Source organism: Lutra lutra, chromosome 1 (assembly GCF_902655055.1).
Source record: "Lutra lutra chromosome 1, mLutLut1.2, whole genome shotgun sequence".
Taxonomy (NCBI): domain Eukaryota; kingdom Metazoa; phylum Chordata; class Mammalia; order Carnivora; family Mustelidae; genus Lutra; species Lutra lutra.
In genome coordinates, this window is record NC_062278.1 from 151,202,535 (window position 1) to 151,226,378 (window position 23,844).

Sequence of the window (23,844 nt, forward strand, 5' to 3'; positions counted from 1 at the left end):
GGGATTATAATAAAAATTGGTTTTACGGTAGCTTTAGATAAGAATGTAACTAAAAAGGGGCTGGGTGGCTCAGAGGGTTATTAAGCCTCTGCCTTCAGCTCACTTGATCTTAGCCAAAAGGTTGAGAAGCGATTACCTTCAGCTCAGGTCATGGTCTCAGGGTCCTGGGATCAAGGATCCCTGCTCAGCAGGGAGCCTGCTTCCCCCTGCCTCTCTGCCTGCCTCTGTGCCTACCTGTGATCTCTCTGTGTCAAATAGATAAATAAAATCTTTAAAAAAAAAAAATGTAATTAAAAGTAAGCCAAGTAAGGTTTTGGTTGTGCCTGTATATACATGAAAAGGTGCTTGTTTTTTTAAAAAGCAAATATAGCATTCTGAAGTTTCCTGAGTGCTAATCTCATAAATTTTGGTGAAAATGATAGCAATATTGGGTTAATTAAATTATCCATAGAGATCACAAAAGATTTAAGTTTTTTTTTACAATGCTGATGCAACAGCAAAGTTACTTATCTCTGTACAGTATCAGAAAATAATGGTACCTCTCTCAAATTAGCTCAAAGAACAATAATAAGAGAAAAAGCAACCACACCATGGTTTACTCAAAACAAGTGTTCTCCAGGCCAAGGGCACATCTAGTCCTAGTCTATGAACAATTTTTAAATGCTGATCAATAGTTAATGTCCCAATCTAGTTTTGGTAAACTGACCCTCCAAACTTGTTAATTCAAAGCCAATTTCTTTTCTTAAGATGACAACATACTTTGAAGATAAGGTTCATCTTCAAGTTACATCTCTTAAGTACCATCCTTCAAACGGGGGATATATGCTGAACGCTGAGGCGGCTGTTAGAGCTTACCAGTTCCTGCAGTGTTAGAAATTAGTAACAAAGTCCAATTTGACAGAATTCTAGCATTTAAACTTGGTTTAACTATACCATCTTTCTCATGAACAGCGCTTCTCTGTTTAAGAAAAGCTCATCTCTGAATTATGCCTACTCACATGAAAAACTGGGAACCATTGGTATGTTTCCCTCGATTTGCCATTGACAAAAGGAACGCTCTGTCATGTTTGAGAATAAAGTTTTCATCTGTTTGAAGAAAACACAAATTTGTCAGTCTCCAATTATAAGACACTCTTAAAGTGTAATTAATGTTCACAGTAATAAATAGAAAGCAAAGGATGAAATTCCTCTTCTGGTCAGTATAGATATTTGTCTGAATATTTAGAAAAAAAATTTTTTTAACTAATCAAATACAAAAGCATAAAAAGATCAAAAATACTACTTAAAGCCTTGAGGAAAAGAATATACATTTAATGTTTTATACAAACAGCCTTAGAACAGTCACTTTTAATAGTAACATACTTTTGCTAAATGGTAATGTAAACTATTAACTTTCAGAGAAAACTAGTAAAGAGATTTTAGAAAAATCTCTACAGTAAAGCTCATTTTCTTCAACTTTCCAATTATCTTGCTTAACACACTATATATGGGAGAAGTTTAAAAATCTTATGTGCCTAATTTCTATATGGTAAACTTATTATTCAACTGTATTGAAGCTAGACTATGAGAGCAAAAAATTAAAAGTTACATAAATTAAGTTGTAATTAAATCAAGTATACAGACTCCTAATAGATAGGATCAAAAATTATCTAAGGAGGAAAGTCCCATAAAAACAACAACTTAAAGGGCAAAATATAATTATAAGATACACAAGTATCTGCCACAGGGAACAACCACATTAAAGTGGCCTACAACATTAGCTTCCAATTGCTATAAGCGGATAGAACCAGCTAATGAACCTACTTCTTACTGGTTCAAAGGAAAAACTGTTACAAAGATCACTCAAAGATGATTTTAATTCCAGCAGAAATATCTTCAAAACTAATTTAAATTTCCTTGTAACATTCATACAAACAAATTTTTCTATAGAACAAACAGAAACATAGAAAACTTTAAAAAATGATTACCTTGGGAACAGGCTTCTGAAAAAGAGTAGTAATCCATTTTCCCCCAGAAGAAATATAAAAGACTATTATAACACTGAAGCTATCATGGCATTAAAATCTAGTAAGATTGGATCCCATTATAAATCTCTGCAACTGACTTTTCTAAGGCTTTTTGGGGCAAGTGCAATAGTTAGACTTAATGCAAATATTACTACTGTAAGAATAAAACACAATCATATAGTTCTAGTATACAAAAGAAAATATACAAACCTTTGAGAAAGTAGGAAATGCCAACTTTTATTAAAAGAAATTGTTTGGTTTAAGGGGGGAAAAATACAACTAGAATTTTTTTCCCTGATGTAGAACTAATAACCCATCGCGAAAAGAAAAAAGATATAGATGCATGTATGAAACAGTATACAGAATTTTCCAAGTCTTCAAGCAATATAAGAAATCCAGCCACAACCTAACCCAGGCTGTCCACAAATTTATTAGGAAGGGTGCAAGGGAACAGAATTGGAGTTTGTGTTACTGAGCTTTGTTCTCTTACCTTTTCATTTTGCAAAAGACCACATTCTCTATAAACAAAAGAATATGTTGACAGTTTTAGGCAGGAAGATAGGAGTTTTCATGTATATAGTTGCCTAACCTCCATGCTGAAAGTCATGTTTAACCACAAAGTTAGCCTTAATTAATCTTGTCAATTACAAGTTACATATTACAATATAATTTATCCCCAAGTTCATGCAAATAAAGTATTTTCATGCAGCATTAGTTCCATGCAAAAAGTGAACTATAAGTAAACCTCTCCTCATTAAAAGTACATGATCAAATTTGCTTTAATATCAGAACTGAAACAAAGGACCATAAAATATTAAGCCTTACCTTTAAAATATCCACCATAAATTGATTCTCCGCCTTTTCCATTACCTGCAAATAATGAGCTACATTAAATTATAATGAAAATTAAAAATATATTAATACATTTATTTTTATGCTTTCAATTTGCTAAAGAAGCTAACACCTTGTGACTGCTATAATAAATTCTACAAATCTTCAGTGAACCTCATCTTGAAAATAAAAGTCCAAAAAAGAGTCCACTCCTATTATAATAAACACTATTATCTCCATAACCCATTTATTTCAAAAAGTAATCACACCAGCAAAATTCAGGAAGAATAAAAATAATCCAAAAGTACTTGGCATTCATTGTAAGGGAATTCACCAACTGTTTATAATATTATTATTAAAAGTACATAAAAATAAAATGGCTTATTATTTTGCTTTTCATACATTCTTGCTCTACACATCTACTCAGTGACCACTTAATATTTACATCACACTGTGACACAACACTTATAATAGTATAATAGCTTAAGAAACTGATGGATGGTTATTAAAAGCATAACTTTAGCTCTACCTTCGCTGAAGTCCCCACCCTGAATCATGAAGTTTTTAACCACACGATGGAATGTAGAACCCTTGTAACATAACTTCTTCCCAGTTGTTTTTCCAAGGCCTTTCTCTCCTGGGGGGTGGGGAAAAAAAGTGAAATTTAGCTACAAACATCTTTCCATGGAAAGAATCATCCAATTAGTCCTTTGTGCAGTCCCTCCCATACATGTTGGCACTGTAAGAGATACGAAGTATGAGGCAACGAGGAAATAACACACAAAATAAAATAAATATCAAGCAGCATATAAATGTTAAATTGTGTGGCAGAGACTCTACATGCCAACAGGAGAAAAGAGGGATTAGAAAGAGTTATCACTCCAGTAAAAGAGGGCAATCAAGGAATTGGTGCAAAGCATATATGTATTTAAGTGTATCCAAGCATGGATTTAAAAATTTAATGCTATTTTAAAATAACGTTATACATGTTTTTATTTTTTTCTACTTTAAAAAATATAAATCCAATTAAATATAATGAAGAACAGCCATATTATGTTTTGTCTATCTTCTAATACTAGAAGTCTTGTGAATCTGGAATGGTAAATTTGTTCAAAACACTGAAATTTAGAATTTATGAACTACAATGTTTACAGATGACTTTGTTACACACAGTAGTACTTTCTTTTTTTACTTTTGAGACCACTTCTTTGTCATCTCTATCCTTTAAGAATGCTTCCCTGATTTCTTATCAGTGAAAATAGCATTTTTAATGTGCTAAAAATTCATTTTACGGCCACTTTTTACAGAAAATATCTACTCTGAAAAGCAAGATAAAACTATTAAGCCACAACTTCTCATTAGAAATAATTTAATAATTCATTTACCTGAGCATAGGCAGAGGAAGTTTTTGCATGTTTTTGGACATATGTCTGAAAAGAGCTGAAACATAATGCGACCAACTGAAACAAAACACATTAAAGAAAGGTAAGCAAGATGATTAAATATGCCACATTTTATTTTTTTATTTAAGATTTTTTTATTTATTTGTCAGAGAGAGAGGGAGAGAGCGAGTGCAGGCAGACAGAATGGCAGGCAGAGGCAGAGGGAGAAGCAGGCTCCCCGCTGAGCAAGGAGCCCGATGCGGGACTCGATCCCAGGACGCTGGGATCATGACCTGAGCCGAAGGCAGCTGCTCAACCAACTGAGCCACCCAGGCGTCCCAAATATGCCACATTTTATATGGGAGAAATAGACAGATACAATTAACAAACTGAAAGGCCCATTTTGTAATTTAATTTTTCAAAAGACTTAACTGGAAAAAATTTAACTGAGCAATGCCAACTAACAAGAATTCCACGCAATTTGTTAGTGTCAGAATTCACAGGCAGCCTCAGTGGTTTCAGCCCTAAAACTGCAGGATTTCAAGTGTCTTGTAAAGGGGCTTTACATGATTAGATCCCTTTTAGTACAGTTACCTACCAGAACACTATTAATTTGCTTTAAAATAGTCTCAATAGTTGTCTAATTTATTCCTGAGCCCCTCCAGTGATGACAGCACATCATATCACAAGACAGTCATTGTGGCCCATACTGTTAGAAGAAAGTTCTTCTGTCCTCTGTATCTAGCTTTCTACCTTAATGCAAGAACTATTTAGAGCCAACTTCCTGAATTGTGACCCACAACTAAAACTCACATTCTATTCCCTGAGAGAGCATAAAGAGAAGAGCTTATGGTTCCTAAAAAATACCCAAAACACACTAAACAGACAAAAAACATACAATACACAGGAAATGATAAGGAGCAAGCCTACAAATTTACGCCACAGAAAAGTGCTTCACAAACGTTTTGTTCTCAGGACTCCTTCCAATTCTTAAAAATGATTGCACTTTTACAATGTGGGTTATGTCTATTGCTATTTACTATATTATAAATTAAAACTCAGAAATTTTTAAAACACAAGAATATAAAGCACATGTTCTATCAGCTGTCAGAATGGTGACATCATTACTCATTGTGTAATCTCTGGAAAACTCGACTTGTGAATGAGAGCGCAACAGGCAAATTGTATTATTTTAAAAGTAGTTTTGACTTTGCAGGCCTCACGAAAGGTTCTCAACAAAGTAAAAGATAGTATTCTGATTTACAATCACTTTCCTATGTCCCCTTTCCCTTTAATCTAAAGAACCTTTTCCATTAGGAATAAACATTTTTATTTATTCAAAGGGACTTATAAGTAAATCAAAATTAACTGTGGACCAAATATAAGTCACTTTCAGCACAGACACAAACTGATTTGATTTATTCTCTGTCACTAAGAACTGAATTTATTCTTGGCCATGTCAGCCAGTTCCTCTGAGGGGAAAACAAAGCTACAAAGCTACTACATAAAAGACATCTTTTAAGAGATCAAAAGTGGAATAATGGCATCATACAAGACTTTCTTATGTCATTCTGTCTATAGCTTCAATGGAGCCAAAATTTTAAAGCAATTTCAAAATGTTCTAGCTGATCTTTATATCTAAAAGAATGAAGAAAAAGGAAATCAGAATTTTAAAGACTGTCTTTATTTTGGGAGAGAGCACTCATGGAGGCACATGCATGGGCGGGGAGGGGCAGAGGGCGAGGGAGTGAATCTCAAGCAGACTCCCCCACTGAGCAGAGAGCCCAACTCTGGCCAGTCCCACAACCCATGAGAGCCTGAGCCCAAATCAAAAGTCAGACATCCAACTGACTGAGCCACTGAGTCACCCCAAGAAATTGGAATTTTAAAAAATGCATATAATAGCAGTAATATAATCCTCTGTATTTAGATGGAAATATTTTACCAGCATGAAAAAAGTATTTTCATCCATCTTCATAATAAACCCCTGGGAAATGGCTGGCTAGGTTGGCATCAAGTTCAAAATCATCTAACTTTGCAAACATATTTAGATATCTGGGATCCCTGTAAAATGGTTACTTTTCTAGATAAAAGGTATTATCTAAACAATCAAAAACTCAGCCTTTTAAAACCATAGTGATTTCAACATCAAGTTTTCTTTTTTTCAAAACCTTTAATGCCTCCAAAAGAAAGCTGATGAAAGTTTCAAATGTTTCTAGTTTCTCCTTTACAGATGATTAGAAGTTTTGAACCCTCTAGTGCTTTAATACATTTGAAAACAGTTAAATGTGATTACATTTCCAGGCCTAATATTCAAAGAGGGATATCAAACAATGATGTTTTTTGTTTTTTTAATTTTTAAAAGATTTTATTTCTCGGGGGCGCCTGGGTGGCTCAGTGGGTTGAATCCTCTGCCTTCGGCTCGGGTCGTGGTCTCAGGGTCCTGGGATCGGGCCCCGCGTCGGGCTCTCTGCTCAGCGGGGAGCCTGCTTTCTCCTCTCTCTCTGCCTGCCTCTCTGCCAGCTTGTGGTCTCTGTCTGTCGGATAAATAGATAAAATCTTTAAAAAAAAAAAAAAAGATTTTATTTCTCTATTTGACAGAGAGAGCAAGAGAGCATAAGCAGGAGGGTGGCACAGGGAGAGGTAGAAGCAAACTCTCCGCTGAGCAGGGAGCCTGATACAGGGCTTGATCCCAGCACCCTGGGATTATGACCTGAGCCAGCAGACGCTTAAACCACTGAGACACCGGGCACCCGAGACAATGATATTTTTTAAAACACACTCACATCTAATATCTTACCCTCTAACTAGGTAAGAAAAGAGGATTCTATTGACTGACTTCTCAGTCTCATAGGACAAGGCTTAGAGCAGAGGTTTTGTGTCCTTTACAGCATTATGTTCTTAAGAGTAAAGAAAAAAATAGAACAAAACCACATTGTTTTGGTCTCAATATCATGATGCAAGGCTGGAAACACTGCCAAAACCAGAAAAATAACTTAAAAATCTACAGAAAGAACAGATTAAACCAACTGGGCTTGCAAGACATGAGAAAGGCTATGGACATTCAGACATTGGTTGAGACTGTCTTCTTAATTTAGAATGCCTACAAATGTTCAATCTGAAGAGTCTAGAAACAAAAGGCAAGGTCAAAGTTTTCTATCGGGAAAACACAAAAAGATCTCTACCTACAAAGCAGTACACTAGTATTAATTCCCTACAAATTGAATAAAAAAAGTTTTAAAGTGAACACTATAGGATACATTCCAGCAAATACTAGCTTGAACTAATTAAGGTCATTAGCAAGATAAACAAGTTTTCAACATATGTTTTTCAATTAAATTGCAATAGCCATTTTATAGAAGACAGATACTTTTTTGAAAATCAAAAGGGAAAATATTCTGATGTATAGTCTTTAAGATAAAAAACAGGGTGCCCGGGTGGCTCAGTTGGTTAAGCAACTGCCTTCAGCTTAGGTCATGATCCTGGAGTCCCGGGATCAGGTCCTGCAATTAGGCTCCCTGCTCAGCTGAGTCTGCTTCTCACTCTGACCTTCCCCTTCTCATGCTCTCTCTCTTACTCTTTTCTCTCTCTAAGATAGGAAGAAAGAAAGAAAGAAAGAGAGAGAGAGAAAATAAGCAAGGAAGCAGTGTGGTTCAGTAGTTATTTTCAAAGGATAGCAGGCATTAACTGAAAAGGATTATGATAGCAACCCCATTTCCCAACAGTATATATCCCGACAGGTTTACTGTCTCCTGTAATAAATTAACATGCTCTGCTGATGCCTTTTCAGAAAATGATGCTGCCTTTGAATGAATAAGATCTCGGGATACTGTTAACACTACTTATACTTTAGTGGGATTTAGTAATCTTTGTTAATCAGTCATTACTTTCAATAATAATATCTTTTATATGTACTAAGATTTCTTCTTAAGGAACTACCACTGTGCCAATGAATACACACTCCTCTATAACTCTCAAACTAAAATCTGAAACCGGTTTATATTAAGCATTAGTTTGTGTAAGCATCAGTATGGTGTTTTTAGGGCAAAATATACATGACTAAGGACAAAAATTACAGAACAGGAATGGCTTCTGATTTTAATCCCAATATACCAACATGCAGATCCTTTAAAAGAGCCATGACAGGGGAACAATACTGAGATTACTCAGGTAATATAAACACATTTTTTAAAAAAGATTTTATTTATTTGGCAGAGAGAGAGAGAGAGAGAGAATACAAGCAGGGGGAGTGGAAGAGGGTGAAGCTGACTCCTGGGTAAGCAGGGAGCCTGATGTGAGGTTCGATCCCCTGACCCTGGGATCATGACCTGAGCCGAAGGCAGACGCTTAATGACTGAGCCACTCAGGTGCCCCGATAAACACATTTTTAATCACTGGCTACAGACAGGAAAAGCCAAGAAACACCTAAGTCATGTTGTAATCCTGATTTGGCCACTAGGTGGCAGGAATAAAATCAGCAAGCACCCATAATCTACATAAAATAAAATATCATCTTTCAATAATATTATTGTTTCTTGTTCTTAGAAACACCTGCACTGGAATTAGAGGTGCAGGAGTGACAAAGGAGACACATATCATAGACATAAAAGATACAGTAGCTGGAAAAATGAGCACTGGTTGGAAAAAAAAATTTAAGAAATGGTATATTACCCAGGACAAAGAATACCATACATACAAGTAAGGGATGAGGATTAAGAACAAAGGTATGAACAGATCATAGTGGGTAGGCAGACAGCAAAACCTAAGAGGAAATTAAGGAATGGGTACACCATTTCAACAAAATCAGGCCAGGTATTTACCCATTTAACTGAGCTCTTCCCCATGTGTCAAGTTTGTTTAACAGTATATAAGACACTGTGCTTGTTTTGGGGAGTTCACAGCTTAGCTGGGAATGACAGCTACAAATCTTAGTGTGATAAGCCATGAGTGGTATGAACAAAATGCACTTATATCTACCTTAAGCCTGACTGATGTGTGTGAGGGCAGAGGGATAGGGGCCTTATCTGTTTTACTCATCATTCTATCCCCACTGATTTGTACAGTGGCTGGCACAGAACAAGTACACAACAAATAACTGAACAAAAATAAGAACACTTGAAACCATATTATTCAAAGATAGAGATTAACAAAATATAAACAAAGGAATACCTAGATACACAGATAAAAAGTATTCATTAGGGATGCCTGGGTGGCTCAGTTGGTTAAGTATCTGCCTTCGGCTCAGGTCCTGATCCCAGGGTTCTGGGATTGAGTCCCACATCAGGCTCCCTGCTCTGCAGGGAGCCTGCTTCTCCCTCTGCCTGCTGCTCCCCCTGCTTGTGCTCTCTGACAAATATATAAATCTTTTTTGTTTTTAAGCATTCATTATATACCAGGAAAAGTTATTACAAGTGGCATGACATCAAGACATAACTTAATAAAATCTATTTTCAGATGTATAAAGGAAAAGAATCCTTCTAGCATCCAGGCAATAAAATCATGTCACCTACAGGGAAAAAGAAATTAGGCTGACTTCTGATACTTTACATTAGAAACTGGAGACAACAGAACACTGTCTACCATCTTAAAGGAACTAATAGACTGTGAAAAAAAATTCTATATATAGCAAAGGAAATACATTAATGAGATTTTATCCTGAAAAATCTATCTGAGGGGTGCCTGAGTGGCTCAGCTAGTTAAATGTCTGCCTTCAGCTCAGGTCATGATCCCGGTGCCCAGGAATGGAGCCCTGCTCTCAGTGGGGAGCCTCCTCCTCTCCCCCCTCCACCCTCCCCACCCCACTTGTGCGCTCTCTCTTTCTCTCTCATTCTGCTCTCAAATAAATAAATAAAACCTTTAAAAAAAAATCTATTTGAAATATAAGCCTGAGACAGGACTCAAAGAACTAATGAGAAAAGAATGAGAAAAAAAATGGCACTGAGCACTAAATCCATTACAACACAGAATTAAACCTAAATAACCATAGTAATTATGGTTACAAAATATAAATGTTACAACTACTGGGAAATAAAGTATGTATTAGTAAATTTTTTTTGTTATTTTTAAGAACCTTCTAAAAATGTTCTTTTTCTTTTGAACAGGCAACGTTTTCATGATCCAAAAATCCAACAGCAGAAAAAAGTAAAGAGTGAGAAGTCTTATTCGCACTTTTGTCAATAGGTAATCACTTTCATCAATTTCATGTGTATGCTTCCAGTCTTTTTGTACACACAGGCAAATACTGATATATTCTTATTTTAAAACAACAGCCTAAGTTTGCTAAGAGAGTAGATCTTAAAAGTTCTTATTACAAGAAAAAAATGTAAGGGAAGTTATCACAAGGAAAAAAAATTTTTTTTAAGATTTTATTTATTTATTTGACAGAGAGAAAGATCATAAGTAGGCAGAGAGGCAGGCAGAGAGAGAGGGGAAGCAGGCTCCCTACTAAGCAGAGAGCCCGATGCGGAGCTCGATCCCGGGACCCTGAGATCATGACCTGAGCTGAAGGCAGAGCTTAACCCACTGAGCCACCCAGGCGCCCCAAGGAAAAATATTTTTAACTGTGTGGTGATGGATATTAACAAGACTTCCTGTGGTGATCATTTTGCAATATAAACACATATACTGAATCATTATGCGGTATACTTGAAACTAAGATGTTATATGTCAATTATATCTCAAGTTTAAGATAAATAAAACAAGTAGCTCCTTGGTTTAAAAAAATAGGTGGCACATTATGCACATTGTAATATACTCTGCTTTATATACTTAATGAATATATCATGAAGATATATATCACAGTACATTAAAACCAACAAGAGAGGGTGGAGTTGGTTAGAAAAAGTCCATTTCCTCATATTTCATAGTGGGAGTCAACAGGTAAAGGAAATATGGTTAAGAATACTCAAACATTGGGCGCCTGGGTGGCTCAGTGGGTTAAGCTGCTGCCTTCGGCTCAGGTCATGATCTCAGGGTCCTGGGATCGAGTCCCGGATCGGGCTCTCTGCTCGGCGGGGAGCCTGCTTCCCTCTCTCTCTCTCTGCCTGCCTCTCTGTCTACTTGTGATCTCTCTCTGTCAAATAAACAAATAAAATTTTTAAAAAAAAATAAAAAAAAATAAAAAAAAAAAAAAAAGAATACTCAAACATTGGGGCGCCTGGGTGGCTCAGTGGGTTAAGCCGCTGCCTTCGGCTCAGGTCATGATCTCAGGGTCCTGGGATCGAGTCCCGCATCGGGCTCTCTGCTCAGCAAGAGGCCTGCTTCCCTCTCTCTCTCTCTCTGCCTGCCTCTCCGTCTACTTGTGATCTCTCTCTGTCAAATAAATAAATAAAATCTTTAAAAAAAAAAAAAAGAATACTCAAACATATAATTCACTTGCAGAGCTAAAAATACATTAAAAATCTTTCAAATTACTGTGGCAGAGTAATCCATAGTAAAAAGATATGAAACAAAGCAAAGCAAATAGCAAGAAAATACAAATAAGATTTAAGACCAAACAGTTCTATAATTTTTTTTGGCACACAGAGCTTTTTTCATGACAGGTCAATCAACACCCAGGTAAGGTATCCGGCAGATAGTACTAGCAAAAACTCAAGAGAATTTATTGGCTCATGTAGTTAGTTGACAAGGATATGGGCTGAGATCAGAGAATCAAAGAACTCTAGGAACCAGGATGTCAAGGAGTGAGGCCAGATCTTAGAACTGCCAGGTCTCAGAAGGCAAAAGGTTCTGAATACCACTTCTTTGTCCCAATGAATGCATACAACTCTAAATATTTTCATTAATGATTAGATAAATTAATCACTCAAATGAAGATAAAAGCAGTAAACAAACGTAAGAAAAATATAAAAAAGCTTTTAATGAAAGTACAAGCAGAAATTAATAAATTAGAAAACAAAAATATTGGACTTGACAAATAAATTCCAAAGCTGGCTCTTTTGGAGGAAAAATAAAAAGGAATACCAAAATATAGAAAAAAGAATTAAAAGAATGTATGGATTACAACTCCATGCGGACAGAGACTAAAAAACAGAGCCAAGAAAGAAACTAAAATGCTATTAAGTATCTATCTATCCAAAAGAGCATTGTTAAGTAACTCTTCATATTAAAGTGTAATATCATCTCAACTGTTTCATAGCACAGCAAAAGATGAAAAGCTTAACATATTTTATGAAACAAACTGATACCAAAGCCTAAGAAAGATGATACAAAACAAACCTTAAAAATCCTATATATTGGGCCACCTGGATGGCTTAGTCTGTTCAGCGTCTGCCTTTAGCTCAGGTCATGATCCCAGGATCCTGGGATAGAGCCCTGTGTTGGGCTCTGCTCAGCAGGGAGTCTGTTCCTCCTTCCCCCTCCTTGCCCACTTGTGCTCTCTCTCTCAGGTATATAAATAAAATCTTAAAAATATATATATATGTACGTGTATATATATATATATATCCCAATCTCATTTTTTAAAATATACTATTAAATATTAAATATTATAATATTAAAATATTAAATACTAGGAAGTCTGGGGCACCTGGGTGGCTCAGTTAGTTAAGTATCCAACTCTTGGGCTCCTTCCCCGTAAGCGGGTATATGCATGTTCTCTATTAAAATAAATAAAATCTTAAAAAAAAATTTAGGAATAAAGAAGGATGAAGATGTGGTATATATACACAATGGAATACTATGCAGCCATCAAAAGAAATGAAATCTTGCCATTTGCGACGACGTGGATGGAACTAGAGGGTATCATGCTTAGCGAAATAAGTCAATCAGAGAAAGACAACTATCATATGATCTCCCTGATATGAGGAAGTGGAGATGCAACATGGGGGGTTAAGGGGGTAGGAGAAGAATGAATGAAACAAGATGGGATTGGGAGGGAGACAAACCATAAGTGACTCTTAATCTCACAAAACAAACTGAGGGTTGATGGGGGGAGGGGGGTTGGGAGGGGGGGGTGGGGCTATGGATATTGGGGAGGGTATGTGCTATGGTGAGTGCTGTGAAGTGTGTAAACCTGGCGATTCACAGGCCTGTACCCCTGGGGATAAAAATATATGTTTATAAAAAATCAAAAAATAAATAAATTTTTTAAAAATCAAAAAAAAATTTAGGAAATCTATTATTTTACTGAAGTGAAGGAAGAACTCTATAAATATCCTAAGACAGAAACCAATAGACCATTTGATGAAATTAACATTCATCCCTTAACAAAAACACAAAAATTATCAGACATCCTTCCAATCAATAGCCAGCATTATGTTTAATGGTGGAGCATTAGTACAGCACTAATGTCATTAAAGAAAGAACAAGTTAAAAGAGCTTGTTAGCATCACTACTGTTTAATTCCATTCTAGAAATTCTAAGCAATGCAACAGACAAGAGAACCATATGAGAAGTATACATAACAAAGAGTAAATTTATCATTATTTGAAAGATTTAACTGTACATCTAAATAACCTACAAAATCAAATTGAAATATTAATGGAAACATTAAAACTGTTGATATTTATCTTACGATCAACAAGAACTAGTAAAAAAGGTAACAGTTAAAATCACATTCACAACACCAATAAAAACCTTTTAACCACTTAGCCGTAACAGTGCAGGACTCAAAAAAATTACAAACCTCTGACAGCCATAAAGGCAACTTGAATAAAAAGAGGGGCATACTTTGTTCTTAGACAGGAAGACTCAAAATTGTAAATGTGTCCAATTTTCCCTAAAGTAATCTACAGTCCTTTAATTGCAACCCCCCAAAGTACTGAGACTTCTAGAAGAATTTAACAAAATGACCCCGAAGGTTATCTGAACAAACATGCGATGCCCCTCACCCCCCTTTCAAACTTAAAATTAAAGACATTGTTATGCTTCACCCTCGTTACTTCTGTATATACTCCTAAAGAACAAAGACATTCCCCTACCTAGACCCAATACCATCGCCACACCATGTTAATAGTGATTATCACTACAGTCCAATACAGTCCATATTCAAATTTACCCGACTGACTCCACATGCCCTTTATATTATACTTTTTTAAAGACTGAGAAAGAGAGAGAGAGAGAGAGACGAGACACCACACATGGGGAGACAGGCGAAGGGAGAAGGACAGAGAGAATCCCAGAGATCCCTGCCAAGCGTTGAGCTTAACACAGCTCCTCATTTCCACCACCCTGAGATCATGACCTGAGCTGAAACCAAGAGTCAGAGGCATAACAAACAATGCCACCAAGGCTCCCCTATACCTCTTTGTAAAATCCAAGACTCTAACTGCAGATTATGCACTGATTTGGTTGTCATGCCTTGGTCCCTTTTCATCTAGAACAGTCCCCATCTCTACTCCTTATTTTTTTTCTTTTTGCATCCCATCAGGAAGCACAGGTCAGTTTGACACATTACTGGCAATGCTGAAATATTAATCAGATCTCTCAGTTATAAAAGAACCTCCCCCCACTTTTACACTAGTAAGTGGAATGACATTTTGAAACTTAAGAGCATACCATGTTCTATAACAACTTTTCACCCAATGGTTTGGCCACTGATGATCCTTTCCCAAACCAATCATACTGAGCAAAATGTTTCCTCTAATTCCATCATTTCATCTGTATTTATCCAACTTGAGTTTTTCAGGTAAGAGCTTCATCCAGCCATCCACCCTAACACAGAGTTATTAAACAAGACAAAAAAGCCTAGATCCCTGATACCATCAGGCTGGATCTGCTGGGAGCCATGCAAGAGAAAAATTTCTGTCTTAAATTTAAGCCCCCATTATTCAGCCTTTATGTTTAGCAACCATCACTTTCATACAGCCTAACAAATACAGATATTTTCATATGATGGCAAACAATATAACCACTAAAAGTGATCACATAAAGCTCAATTTATTAAAACGGAAAAAAGTTGAGAACACGCTCTTTAACAGAAAGAGGCAGGACCAGAACAGTATGTAGCATATACTATTTTTAAAAATTGTGTATGAACCAGTATATACAATGGAATATTACACCTCCATCAGAAAAGATTTTAAATATTACTGGAATTTTTATAATTAGCATGTACTATTTTTACTAACAGAAAAAAACAATGAAGCCCTTTTCAGCTTAAAATGTGCCAAACAGATGCAGCAAGAGTTCAGGTCACATAGTTTAGAACTTGCAAATTAGCTTTAATGACTGTAATATTCCTTTCTTTTCCTAATGTGTCATTCATAAACACTGGCAATCTCCATTTTAAATCTTACATGTTTAAAAAACCATCTTTAAATTGGTGGTTTGGAATATGGAAAACATTTTCTAACAGTGTTGTAAGTGGTGATTAAGTTCGGAGGACAGCCAAGAAAGCCTACCTGTTCCATCATTTTGATGTAATTAAGCAAATAACTAAGAGTATTAGCTAAAATTCTAGGAAGGGAGGAAGAAGTAAAAGGAGTTTTTCATCCCTTCCTGTATCCAATGATAATGGAAGATACATTTCAGAAATACTTTTTTGTTTAGGAATTCCCTACTGCCATATCCAACCTTCCCATCTCAGGTGCTCCACTCCTTGGCCAACAAATATCCTAATGTACCCTAGGACTCAGCACTCCCCTCCAATCTGCTCTTCAAGGAATGAAGGGGTGCCCAGGTGGCTCAGTCGATTAAGCTAATTCCTAGGTTTTGCACAGCAGCCATGGTATAATAGATAAGAAAGAAAACCTAGGCTAGAGACCTGGCTATCAATTTCTAGCTATATGATCTTGGATCAAATAGTCTCTCTGAGTTTCCTCATTTGTAAAATGGGTATAAATCTTACATCATAATATTGTGCGGACTAAGGCAACCTAAAAATACATGGTTTTGGGGCACCTGGGTGGCCCAGTCGGTTAAGCGTCCAACTCTCAATCTCAGCTCTGGTCTTGATCTCAGGGTTGAGTTCAAGCCCTGAGTTGGGCTCTACACTGAGCATGGAGCCTACTTTAAAAAAATTTTTTACACACACACACACACACACACACACACACACACACACACACACGTATTATCACAGCTATTAATAATGTGACTTATCAAAGGCCACCTATATAGAAATGAGCAGAGCGAGAGCCTGGTCTTCTGAGTCCTCAACCAGTGCTCTTTCCAATATACTCAGCTGTCTTCCTAGGTTCTAACATCATAACTCTCCCTTGCCCCCCACACATTCCTGGACTGGCTCTCTCATCGATCAATTAAAGAAAGGAGTCTTGCTGCATGAAGTTCAGGTCATGTATAAAAACAAATCTTCTTAGAAATGATAGCATTCTTTAAAAGGAGATGCTTATTTGCCCAAACTGATCTCATTTACTTCAGTGTAACAGAACTGCAGTATGCATTTAACAGTTAAATGGAAAAATTCAGGCTCTCTGGGAAAGATGATTGTCTTGGGGCAGAAGCTAGGTACCCTTGGTTTATTTCTGCTCTTCACAGTCTCCTTCTTATACTCCCAGAATTAGACTTCTAGAAAAAAACACCAAGTTTTTCAGGTGATGACAACAGCTAGGTAAGAGCAGGGAGACAGAGAGCAGTAGTTGTAGTAGTTCACACCATCTGGGCTGTCTGTTTGGGTAACTTCCAAACTGCTAATGTCACTGCAGTTTCTGATGAAAACATCAAGGTCTTTGTATTAATTACATTACCTATGCGGATCCCTTCTTGGAGTTTAATTTAGGGACATAACTCTTCCCTTTTCCCCATCATATGGGGTACCCAACCTGAATACAGAGATCTACCCTTTTTAGGCCTTCTACTTACACAAATTATCTAATTAAGAATAATGCTTCAGTGATTTGTGCAAGTCTGTACGGACTGGAAACAGGAATTTGGGATTTCACCAAATAGCAATCTACTTAAGACACAGTCTCTTGGAACACAAACTAAAATAGGGAACTACCTGTAGCAAGGTATACAGTCAGGCATTCATAGCTAGTGGTTCTGAATGCAATTTCTGAGATAATTTTGAAAGCATTACCTCAGTTCTAGATAACTCTGTCAGTCACCCAAGTCTTCCCCTTTTTAGCCTGAGCTTTTTTCTGCCTATTTAAAGAAATCTCTTTAGTTTCCATCTGCTTTTATTCCCAGTAAGCTAAGTGTTTAATGAACACCTGACCATCTGTGTAAGCGCTAAGTTCTCCCAAGGATTCAGGCTGAAAGATATATTCTGGGAAGACTCCATACATGCTGTGCAAAAGAGAACTGTAAGGAATGGTACTGGACAGCTAGTTCATACCACTAATGCCAGTCACAATTCCCTGGCAACAACACTGACAAATATCAACAAAGGTAGAAAAGTAACAGAAAAGCACAGGGATTCAAGGTGGGGGGGGCAGGAGGTGGTAGGAGGTACGAGTTAGACAAGGAACAGCCATCTTATGTTAAAGGCAGAAAAGGGGGGAAAAAAGTTTGTATATTTCACTTGGGGTTGAGGAAGAGAAAGGAGAGGGAAAGGAGGGTGCTATGAAGTCAACTTTCTCCTCTCAAAGTCCCCATAAAAATCCATGTTTCTGCCTTCAAAACCATGCAATCAGGCCTGGTGTTATTACTGCATTCTTCAGGCCCAATTTCTTTCTTTCTTTTTTTTTTTTTTTTAAAGATTTTATTTATTTGACAGAGAGAGATCACAAGCAGGCAGAGAGGCAGGCAGAGAGAGAGGAGGAAGCAGGCTCCCCGCCAAGCAGAGAGCCCGATGCGGGGCTCGATCCCAGGACCCTGAGACCATGACCCGAGCCGAAGGCAGCGGCCTAACCCACTGAGCCACCCAGGCGCCCCTTCAGGCCCAATTTCTGAATGAATGAACGAACAAACCAAAAAAAGGGCAAGAAACCATACCAAACCCTTTTGCTTACAGAAACCTGAAACAAGTCTTTTTCCTAAAATGTGAACAAAAAGGCTTAATCTTTACAAAAGTCTGTCTAAATACCTTAATATGAGAGCCATGTACTTGACTCAGGGTACATGCTCATGTTCAGGCACACACAATAATTAAAGCATTAAAAAAAATCATGTCAGATACCGCGCCAGATTCTTTACAAATAACAGTCTGCTCTGCAAGTAACACGATAGCATTTAAAGAAACACTGCATTATCAAAAATCACATATAAAAACAATGGTTTCTATGGGAAAATGGGAGGTGGGAGAAAAGGGAATTTAAGATTGCAGTTAAGAATGATTTTTTCGGGGGCGCCTGGGTGGCTCAGTGGGTTAAAGCCTCTGCTTTCGGCTCAGGTCATGATCCCAGGGTCCTGGGATCGAGCCCCACATCGGGCTCTCTGCTCAGCGGGGAGCCTGCTTCCTCCTCTCTCTGCCTGCCTCTCTGCCTACTTGTGATCTCTGTCTGTCAAATAAATAAAATCTTTAAAAAAAAAAAAAAAGAATGATTTTTTCGGGGGCACCTGGGTGGCTCAGTGGGTTAAAGCCTCTGCCTTCAGCTCAGGTCATGATCCTGGGGTTCTGGGATCAAGCCCCGCATTGGGTTCTCTGCTTAGTGGGGAGCCTGCTTCTTCCTCTCTCTCTGCCTGCCTCTCTGCCTACTTGTAATCTCTATCAAATAAATAAATAAATAAATCTTTTAAAAAAAATAAGAATGATTTTTTCGTTAGGAGCATCACTAATAAAGGCATGTTTTTAGCTATAAGCGTACACTGTCGTACACTGTAAAACTTCAACATCACTGTGGAAATCCTACAACTGATCGCACCTCACTCTGTCCCCTTTTCCCAGCACTCTCACTAGCATAATCCTTCCAGTGGTTTTTCAGATTAGTTAGGACAGACACGAATAATTTAGAAGAGCAGTGCTGTTCAATTGCCTTTGTTTCCAATACTAGCTCCCTACCTTGTTATCTGATTGTTGTAACACAAACGGCAGTCTGCCTAATTAAAACCATGTTCCTTAATTAATCCATGCCATCACAATAAATTCATTTTATAAAAATGCTATCTGTAAGGTAGCTGGTTGCATTATTTTATTATTCTTCCCAACAACTTTACTACTACCACTACACTGGAGTCCTATTTAATTTCTGAGTATACAAAAAGGGAAGAAATTATCTAAATAGTGGAGACCACTGCATCCAGTCACTCCATTCACAAGCTCAGGACCAGGGTGAGGATGAGATAGCAAATGCCTTTCTCCTGTTCCCTTAGTACATACCAGATCCCCACATGCCTCACTCTCATAGCAGAAACTATCTTAAATATGATGACTCTGATGTTTAAAGGGAAATTCTGAATATAAGCAAATTTTGCTGTGCTACCTTTAGAGCCACATTAAGACAAAACTGACAGTATTTCCATTCTACAAAGAGGTCAAGTGGCTTGCCCAAAGTCACAAGTAGTACTCCATTTTCAACTGTTTTTTGGATCCTTGTGAATTTTAGTCAATGAAGTAGAAACACCAATTTCAGATATATATTTCTATCTATTATATATTTTATCTTTATCTATTTTTATCTATTTTGATAAATTGCCAGGTTTTTATAATATTGCTCTGAGGCCTACATTAAAAAAAAAAAAAATTCCAAAGCCAATCATTCCTCTAAAAAAATACCCTGGTTATCACTTTTGAAAACAAACTTCGGGGAACCTGGGTGGCTCAGTCTGTTAAATGACTGCCTTCGGCTCAGGTCACGATCTTGGGTCCTGGGATCGAGCCCTGCCATCGGGCTCCTTGCTCATTGGGAAGTCTGCTTCTCCCTCTCCCTCTGCTTGTGCTCTGTCAAATAAATATATAAAATCTTAAAAAAAAAAAAAAAAAAGAGGAATGGCACTGTATTCCTCTAAAATGTCAATGTCATAAAAGAAAAAAAAATAGAAAAAAGGTATAAAAATGGAGAATAAAGTGACATGGCAGCTGAATGCAGTATCTGAGGCTAAACTAGATTTTGTATTGGAAGAGAAAGAATACTATAATTGACTTTTTGGGCCAATCACAAAAATGGAAGGAACAGAGATGGTAGATTAAAGTATCACATCAATGCAAATTTATAAAGTTGATAATTACATTGCACTTATGCAACATCTCCATTCTAAACAAATATGCTAAATAAAATACACTGAAGTATTTATGAGTAAAGAGCCATGATGTAGGTAACTTACCCTCAGATGATTCAGAAAAAATTGCATGTGCAGAAAAAAATAAGCAAATGGAATAAAATGTAAAGAGGTGGTTCTGTATAAAGGACAGATGGGTGATTTTTATTTTATTTTTCAGCTTCTTATAAATGTGAAATAATAGCCAAAAGAAAAGTTCAAAACATCTGTAAATAAAGCCCAATGCTTGCATTCTGTGAAAGCATGTGTCTAGAACAGTAGTTCTCAAACTTTTTGCTTTTGGAACCCCCCCCCCATATATATTTTTTTAGATTTTATTTATTTGAGAGAGAATGCGAGAGAGCACAAGCAGAGGGAGATGGAGAAGCAGACTTCCCAATGAGCAGGGAACCTGATCTGGGGACTTGATCTCAGGACTCTGAGATCTTGACTTAAGCCAAGGGCAACCACTTAACCAACTGAACCACCCAAGTGCCCCACCCCTCTATATTCTTAACAATTACTGAGGACCTTAAAGATTTTTTGTATGGGTTGTATCTATTGATATTTATCATAACAGAAATTAAAATGGAGAAACGTTAATCAGTTTTTAATAAACTTATTATATGTTAACACAAACTTTTTTTAAAGATTTTATTTATTTATCTATTTGACAGAGATCACAAGTAGGCAGAGAGGCAGGCAGAGAGAGAGGAGGAAGCAGGCTCCCTGCCAAGCAGAGAGCCCAATTCGGGGCTCGATCCCAGGACTCTGGAATCACGACCTGAGCAGAAGGCAGAGGATTTAACCCAGTGAGCCACCCAGGTGTCCCAACACAAATATTTTTAATAATTTATATTTTCAAAAATGAACAAGAGGTTTTAATGTGTCATCATTTTACATTTTTGCAAATCTCAGTTATGTCTGGTGTAGAAGACAGGTTTTCTTGACTGCTTGTGAATTATATCTGTTGCGTCATCAGAGTGAACAAATGGGTGTCTGACACCCTAGGCCCTCATGAAAGCCATCTTGCAATTTGAAAACAAAAGGCCTATATCATTTTACTATTATAATGTAGTATAACTGTAATTTACTTTGAAATACCTTACATAAATGTTGATGGAATCATGAAAAAAAAAAAATAAATGATGAGTTTTTAAACTTTAACCAGAAAGAAACACCCTCTAAAAGTGAGAATCAAAAGCCACACCTCAGAGATGGCTACTAAAAATACTTTTGCTATTCTATCTCTGATCAACCTGGGGCTTTATTACTAGCAACATGCACGTTAGAAATGGGTTTTTACTGGTAAATCAGTGATGTTCGGAATTAGTGATATACAGACAGAACAAAAATATCTGGAGCTATTCCATACCCTTACATTAACACGACAAATGAATCTGGAGGGTCACCGACTGGAGTAGAACCTGAGGTTGGGTCTACCAAAAAATCCCGAGGCTAGCCACATGTTTACAGTATTCTGGTACCTGACAAACATTTGCAGGACAATATTCAAGAGCAGGAATCTTTCACATAAGAAGTGTCAGGGGCACTGAAAGAAAACAGAACTGGGACACCATCAAACTTACAGAACTTTTTTTTCTTATGTGTGGGCATACTTGTTTGCTAATGTCTATGTATGGTAAAATGTGACTTTTGGTGTACCCTCGTAGCAAGGTTGTGATAAAGGCAACTTATGACCCTCACTTAACTTACTGATAACTCCCTCATATGTACTTAAAAAACCCATAATGGCCATTCTTGACTAACCTGGATTAAATCAGTTTATTGGCAGATATCTAAGACCTGGTTCCTTGGACTCCAAGGATCTGAATGATAAGGCAAGGAAAACGCAAGCTTCTGAGGCACCAAAAAGGGAAAAACAAGATGACTATTTCATGCTCACCCTGGGAGGCTCTCACTAACCCTAGAGAACATTTAACCAGAGAAGGTTAAGGTTAAGTCTGTTAGAAAAATGAAGTTGTCAATGTGAAATCAATGAGGTTTTCGTATATATACACACATACTTCCAAACTGGGTACCACATTTCATACAAAAAGTAATGCCTTCAGGAAACAAGAGCTTATTTGTAAAGACAATGAAAAATGACTGGCTAATTTCTGTCGGTTAACATTTTTAGACATTTATAAGGAATTCCAGGTTTAATAAAAATGGAATAAATACACTCTACCCTACCTTTCTCACTGAAAGCAACTAAGAAACCTTGGACAGAAAACATGGAACAATTATCTAAGCACTGAAAAAAAAAAAAATGGAAGCAGGCAGACTGGGGAAGTAACACAAAAAAAGTCCACCGAATTAGTAATGAATTTTGTTTTCCTACCTTATCTTGTGGCTGGGAATCAAAAGCAATCTGAAACCTGGAACTGCACTCTGGGTACAGAAGAGCTCTGAGGAAAGAGACCCCTACAGGTGACAGTGAATGGGGGAAATCTCGTTTTCTTTCCGTTCTTTCCATTCTCTAGTTCTAGCTCCTAGGCAATTCCACAAGGATGGTGGCAAGAACAGTGGTGACCGGACAAGCACATAAAACTTCAAGGGAGGCAAAGAATCCTTCTGACTAGAGGAACTGTGCTCCTAAGAGCACAGAAGAATCCCTGCTGCTCTTTAACTCTCAATTCTCTTGCCACTTAGCCTCAGAGACAGACATATTTATAAGAAGCACATCGTAGAGTAAGGAAACTAAAACCCTGGCTTTCTGGCTGGATGACCAAAAAAGGGAGTCCCTAAGGGCCAGAATATATTAGGGAAATCTCAAAGAAGAGGGAGCTCCCTCAAGAAAACAGTCCCATGGTGTTATGAACTCCAGGGCTCAACCATACATTATACATGTGTGGGTATGACTCTGAACAGCAGAAGGTGGTTGCCGGCTAGACCTAACCAGGCTTACTGCCTGCTACAGAATCATCATCATCACCAACAGTGAGGGCTCTCCACCGGATTTAAACTAGACCCAGGGTCATGTAACATAATACACAAAATGTCCGAGATACAATTCAACATTTATTGTCATTTAAAGAACCATGAAAATCTCATATTCCATAAGGAAAGGGCAAAAACAGCAACTCTATGATAATACCAATGCTAGAAATGGTTAGACAAAGACTTTAAAGATTTTATTTATTTATTTGAGAGAGACAGCGTGAGAGAGAGCACAAGAGCGGGATGAGGGGCAGAGGAAGAAGCAGACTCTCCGATGAGCAGGGAGCCCAATGTAGGACTCAATCCTGGGACTCCAGGATCATGACCTTAGCTGAAGGCAGATGCTTAACTGACTGAGCCACCCAACCACCCCAAGACAAAGACTTTAAAGCAGCTATTTCAACCACACTATGTTAAGTACAAATATTCTTAAAATGAATGGAAAAAAAAAAATCTCAAGCAAAACCACAAAGAAATTAAAAAAATAAATAAAATGGTCAAAATTAAAAATTCACGAGATGGGCTCAACAATACAATGAAGATGACAGAGGAAAAAGTGAACTTAAAACCAATTAATAGAAATTATTCAATGTGCAAAACAGAGAGGAAAAAAAGACAAAAATAAAAACTGAACAAAGCCTCAG

At 37.2% G+C, this 23,844-nt stretch overlaps 1 protein-coding gene across 6 annotated transcripts in view; it reads right to left on the bottom strand.

Moving 5' to 3' along the window:
* NKTR (natural killer cell triggering receptor) overlaps positions 1-23,844 on the bottom strand; it is a 57,924-nt gene that overhangs the window by 28,285 nt on the left and 5,795 nt on the right. For 4 of the 6 annotated variants that reach the window (XM_047739371.1, XM_047739369.1, XM_047739368.1 and 1 more), the window contains exons 3-6: positions 4,223-4,297; positions 3,367-3,474; positions 2,832-2,876; positions 999-1,086 (exon numbers count right to left, since the gene is read on the bottom strand). In XM_047739371.1, coding sequence (XP_047595327.1) covers positions 999-1,086; positions 2,832-2,876; positions 3,367-3,474; positions 4,223-4,297 — 316 coding nt within the window. Of the gene's footprint in view, positions 1-998; positions 1,087-2,496; positions 2,525-2,831; positions 2,877-3,366; positions 3,475-4,222; positions 4,298-23,844 lie in introns of those variants that run through there. The other 2 variants (XM_047739370.1, XM_047739372.1) reach the window with 2 other exon arrangements.